The 6023-nt window shown below is 44.4% G+C and overlaps 1 protein-coding gene across 1 annotated transcript; it reads left to right on the forward strand.

The window, feature by feature from the left end:
* The first annotated feature begins 262 nt into the window (after window positions 1-262).
* On the forward strand, window positions 263-5016 carry LOC130129953 (CDK5 and ABL1 enzyme substrate 2-like). The gene is made up of 4 exons (XM_056299659.1): window positions 263-303; window positions 1764-1883; window positions 2201-2285; window positions 4870-5016. Exons 1-4 carry the CDS (start codon window positions 263-265, stop codon window positions 5014-5016), a joined length of 393 nt encoding a protein of 130 aa, XP_056155634.1.
* The last annotated feature ends 1007 nt before the right edge of the window (window positions 5017-6023 follow it).

Consider the following 6023-nt stretch of genomic DNA (forward strand, 5'->3'; position numbering starts at 1 on the left):
CACCACTCTTCCAAGCAGTCCTGGTCACTGCTCCACCCCCTCTGCTGATCCGGGGTGGGCTGCAGACGAACCACATGCCTCCTCCGATACATGTGGAGTCTCTAGCCGCTTCTTTTCATCTGACAGTGACGAGTTTCGCCAGGGGGACGTAGCGCGAGGGAGGATCATGCTATTCCCCCTGAACAGGCACCCCGACCGACCAGAGGAGGCGCGAGTGCAGCAACCAGGACACATACCCACATCCGGCTTCCCACCCGCAGACATGGCCAGTTGTGTCTGTAGGGATCTCCAGCCCAGCCAGAGGTAACACGGGGATTCGAACTGGTGATCCCCATGTTGATAGGCAACGGACTCGACCGCTACGCCACCTTGACAATGTAATTGTATTTCTGATCATCTACTTGAGGTTGCTTTTTGAGAACACGTAAATGTATTTTTCTAAATCATATCCAGATGCAAGGCATGCAATTTCTCTGACACACAAACAAAAAACACGCACAAACATACTCGGCCACACACGTGAACGTTTTTTTTTCTTGACATTTGAACAGGATGGGGGTCCTACAGGAAGGAAGGAGTCAGAACAGCTGGTCCACACCCCATTCTGCCACACAATAACAATAATCATCAGTGTAGTAACTAAGTCAACTTATATATATATATATATATATATATATATATATATATATATATATATATATTTATTTATTTATTTACTCTCTTCAAGCGTAATATGGCTGGTAAATGTCAGAAAGCACTCTGCTACTGATTACAACTAAACAAGTTGGAGCCGCCCCAACCCCCAGGTATCTATATTCAAGTTAGACATGCTGGCTGTTTTTTGTAGAAGATAAGTCTTTTTTTGCTTTACTGGAGTGTTATCTGTTGACGTAGTGTCTACTGGTAAATAGATAAGGTCAGCCACAAAAATGCTGCTTCTCTAGAATTGCCACTTGGCATTACTGTATATTTAGCTGCTAAGATGAAGATGAACCATTGTGAATGTTTCCAAACCTCACCAATAAAATGAGAAACTACAAAAGTGTTAAGGATGTGGATATTTGTGGATAAGCTACTGTCTCAAATTCGCCAGTTAGAGCAAGTATCAAAAATCATATTTGTGGGGCATCTGGGCAGCATAGTGGTCTATTCAGTTGCCTACAAACACGGGGATCGCCGGTTCGAATCCCCATGTCACCTTCAGCTTGGTCGGGCGTCCCTACAGACACAATTGGCCGTGTCTGCGGGTGGGAAGCCGGATGTTGAGTATGTGTCCTCGTCACTGCACCTGGTCGCTGGTAGGTCAAGGTGCCTGTTTGGGGGAGGGGGAACCAGGTGTAATAGCGTGATCCTCCTGTGTGCTATATCCCCTGGCGAAACTCCTGCCTGTCAGGTGAAAAGAAGCGGCTGGCAACTCCACATGTATCGGAGGAGGCATGTGGTAGTCTGCAGCCCTCTTCGGGCACAGCTCCAGGCAGGGCCGTGGTCCCTGGTCCCACAGGAGACACCAGACCAAGCTCTCCCAGCCATCAAACGAAGACAAACTTAGACGCAGATGTGGACAAAGACACTGCATGGATAGTACTGGGTGAGGCCACCGCAAACATGAATTTGCGCCGGCATCTTCCCATATCGGAAGAATTCGATATTACATTACTACATTACTATGACTAAAATACTACAATATGATGCACTTAAGTCAAAGTTAATTATATGATATAACCTCATTGTATATAATCTTTAATACTGTGTCCCACCACTAGTCTGAAGAGAGAGATGTGTGCGTTGGGAGAGGACTGCAGCCTACAGCCTGTCACTATAGCAATGTCTTTTGTTTACTTTGAGAAGCTGGCGTTACAGGGTCGACTAAACAAGCATAACAGGTACATATTGTCCTTGTGTAATTGTTACCATTGATACCACTGGCGCCACCACATACATGCCCTGTTTGCACTATATGTTCCAAATGTAATGTGATTTTTATCTTTTTATTTTAGTTTAATAGAAAATGTGCAATTGTTTTTTTTTCTGTCCATAAAAAGAAATTGCTTGCCATCTATTTCCCTGCGTTTCATCTCCCATCTGCAGTGTCTGTCTGAGTGCAGAAAAATAATTGCCCTTGATGGCATTAATTTTGCATAGCAAAATCAAATTGGGCACAGAAGTGCTTGAAATGCTGCTGCTTTTATGTGTTTCACAGGAAGTTGGTGTCAGCCGCCTGCATCCTGTTGGCTCCCAAGATCAGCAGCGACTTCAAGCAACGGGAGGTCAAGCACCTTATCGATGTGAGACATGCACACACACACAAATAGACTTACTTACAGACATGTACACAACATGAAATCAAGTATATGTGCCCATGGGATTATGTACACGCATGAACCCTCACTCTTACAGGTACACGAGTACGTATACATACATACACACTACACATGCACATACACACACTAATAAAACCAATATATAGATATAAACTCACATTTGCAAACCTGTGCATGCTACACACACATTAAACACTCACACGATAAGCACATAGAACTCACTCAGACCAACCACAGATGTGAGCACTGTGATATGTCAAATACACATCACACAGTAGAGCTGGTTATTTGAGAAATGAGGAGAGCTCTGTTCCCTCTGAATAAGTCACTTTGCTATGGGTCAGGATCAGACCAGGTGGAAACTAACCTGCATATTTAAATGCAATTATTATTGTCATTATTATTATTATTGTTATAACTCAAGGGTTCTGCATTGTCACCACTGCCCCATTCTGTCACATTCATTCAGTGATGTACATCACTCAATACCCATGAACTACCAGTACACCCAGTCTTCTACAGGTGGCCTTTGAAGTAAATGCAAAGAGGATGATTAGTGCCTTGCTCAAGGGCATGTTCATGGTAAATGTTGACGAAAGGGGGAGTGTGACTCATTTCTCATTTTCTCCACTCACAGTCTTCTACAGGTGACCCTTAAAGTAGTGCGAGGGGGGAGGATTAGTGCCTTGCTCAAGGGCATGTTCATGGTAGTTGTTGACGAAAGGGGGAGTGTGACTCATTTTTTTTCTCCACCCACGTTGTTCACCAGCCTTCAAAGTTCCATTTACAAACGCCAGCCTTTAACGCTTAAGATGAGGCTCTGCCCCCTTCATGAATTTGTGACACACCTGGGAATGGCATAAGGGGAATGTTTGGAGAATTAATATCACATACGCCAGTGAAAGTAAAATGGCTTTTCTACAATAATTTACAATTTAGAGAAATATGATTGTGGTTGTGAATGTTTTATAGTTTGCCCACCACCACCTTTTTACCATTCCCCTCCTTAAGCTATTTCTTTTTATTAATCTAGCACCATCTGTCTTATGATGGTAGTGGTCTGTCAGATGTACGAAGAAGTAGGGGCAATTGTTAAGCGGCCTTGGGTGAATCACTGTGTCAGTTATTGAGCAAACAGTCAATTTAACATGTGTAGTCAGTATTTGCTGGTGACCTCCCAGCCTGCATAGGAGCTGCAGGACAGGGCACCAGTTCAACTGACACTTCCTTCTCCTTGTATTTCCCTCAGAGTATGATTTCCCTTCAACTTTTATTTCGTTTCATCTGTCTGCTAGACATTACCTCTGCCATTATTTATTCATTTATTGTTTGTTATATATTTATAACCACCGCCGGTCCCACTCTTCTGCATATTTGATCAGCTCAACAACCAATCAGCATTGCTTCTCCAAGAGGGGGACAATCACCACAAGTGAATTAAGGAATCTTAGGACAGTGGTAGTTCTAGACCATTTCAAACGGGAGGCCAGGCTGCGGCCACATTCGATTTTAGGGGTACCAAATATACCACCACCACCCCCATAGGTTTGGTTCTCCAAAAGACAAACAATAGTTTGTCTTTTGCCACAGTTAGGGGTTCGTCACCTAAATGGTTCGACTATACAACATGATTTATTTTCTGTTTTCACATTTATTAATATTTTTCTGCCTTACGAAAATATTCGCCACAGTTAGGGGGGCCAGAGGGGGGTCCAGGCTTAATATTATGGGGCACTGCCCCCCTTGCCCCCCTATTAGAACCACCACTGTCTTAGGAACGAAAAAGGACAACATGTATCTGATAGACATGGAGACAGGCACCGACATGTGTTCGACAAAACATAATTAAATCGATCTTATCAGTATCAGTTTAGGGTAAAAGTTATTGAGATAAAGGAGAAGGTGAAAAAAAAAGGAAAGAAGGGGCAGAAAGGACTAGGAAGAAGTATGTAATCCAGAAGTGTGTGAGGCAGATGCTAGTAGTGTGTGTGTGCATGTGACGTGTCCACCTGTGTGTACGTGAAGTGTCTAGCTGTGAGTACATGGGATTAATCCCAATAAATTCTGGCGTGTGAGAGCCGCAACTTATTGTATTGCCTCCGAGCAGTAGACAGACTCTGCAGCCACCCACTTGCCCCGCAGTCATGCAGATGTCCCATGACCAAGAGAACAGTTGGGGTCTAAAGAACCACAACCCCTGAAGAACACCAAACCCACAGGGGGGCCAGGAGCCTGCAGAGCAACAGCTATACACCCCCCACCCCCCCGATGAGCACAAACCTCTGCCATTCTTATATTGTGTTTTATTGTTTATTCAGTGTGGTTTACTTTTAAATGTGGTTTGAAAATGAGTCTTCCCTGAACTCAAAACTGCTCTCTTGTGTCTTATTTCTTTCTTTCTCTCTCTCTCTCTCTCTCTCTCTCTCTCTCTCTCTCTCTCTCTCTCTCTCTCTCTCTCTCTCTCTCTCTCTCTCTCTCTCTCTCTCTCTCTCTCTCTCTCTCTCTCTCTCTTTCACTCCCCCCCCTCCCTATTTTTAATATGCTGTAGAAACTTGAGGAGCATTTCCGGATCGGCAGGAGAGAGTTGATGAAGATTGAGTTCACTATCCTGGTCGCCCTGGAGATGGCACTGTACATCCCTGAGAGCAAGGTCTTGCCACATTACCGCCGCCTGGTCCAGCAGCAGCCGTTATAGTAGTGCCTGGCTAAATAGCACATTGACACAGTGACCTCCCTCCCTGGTCCCACCGACCAATAGCACCTTATTACTCTCCAAGTGCAAACACACACCACACTGTGATGGATGGATGATGCAGTAGAAATCCCAATAATGTCTTGCTCTCAAAGAGGCAGTGGCATTATGGGAAACATCCATCCCAAAAGGTAAAGTTAGGATCCCATGAAGAACTGCTGGGCATCTGAACAAACATAATTTCACAGTAGCTTGTACCACAGCAGCACTCCTCGTTGCGCTTGGCTCAACAGCACAGAGTTACTGTAGCATTCATCCTCTACTAGTCCCTCCGTAGAGCCAAGGCACAATATAGTTGAAGTAAAAATACATCAACAGACAGACAGCTCTATCACACAGCACAACAACACCTTGGATTCTCCTCCCTGCTCTCCCTTACACCAAAGTCACACTGTGATGAAAAGTACAACAACAGTCCTGATAGTGACTTGTTCACCAGCACAACAGCAGTGAGAGTCACTCCCTTTTACCCTCCTCAGCCAGACGTCAAAGTGATGCTGCACTGGGACAAGTTGGTACAGCAACAGTCCTAGTACCTGACTCAACAGCATCAAGTGGATCACTTAGTATCATGCTCCTTTCTGTTGTTCAGAGATTGGAATCATGTGACTCTTAAGGTATTTTCATTGGACCGGTACTGTGCTGTACCATACTGTGCCCACTATGGCTATGGCTCAGTATCATTACTGACCAGTGTGTTTAAATCCCTTGTATGTCTTCAGCGTAACTAGTTCCTTTTGAACTGAGCAAGTATCAAACAGGTTTGGTTACTTTACCAGTCCACCTCTTGTATACTCATGCTAGACCAAACTGGGCACCACACATGATGGTGAACATCCCCTGCTAGTAGCGGCACACCTTTTTATGTTTGATGAAGTTGGGTGATGTTTCAGTTCTCCAGAAACTGTGATACATTTTTGTACTCTGCCTTTACAGGCATCTTGTTTTCA

Source organism: Lampris incognitus, chromosome 2, assembly GCF_029633865.1.
Source record: "Lampris incognitus isolate fLamInc1 chromosome 2, fLamInc1.hap2, whole genome shotgun sequence".
In the NCBI taxonomy this organism is placed as follows: Eukaryota; Metazoa; Chordata; class Actinopteri; order Lampriformes; family Lampridae; genus Lampris; species Lampris incognitus.

Coding starts and splice junctions, on each gene's coding strand:
- LOC130129953 (XM_056299659.1), top strand. CDS start 263: ATGGCCAGTTGTGTCTGTAGGGATCTCCAGCCCAGCCAGAG. Junction 304..1,763: donor GATCTCCAGCCCAGCCAGAG/GTAACACGGGGA, acceptor TCCCACCACTAG/TCTGAAGAGAGAGATGTGTG. Junction 2,286..4,869: donor AGGTCAAGCACCTTATCGAT/GTGAGACATGCA, acceptor AATATGCTGTAG/AAACTTGAGGAGCATTTCCG.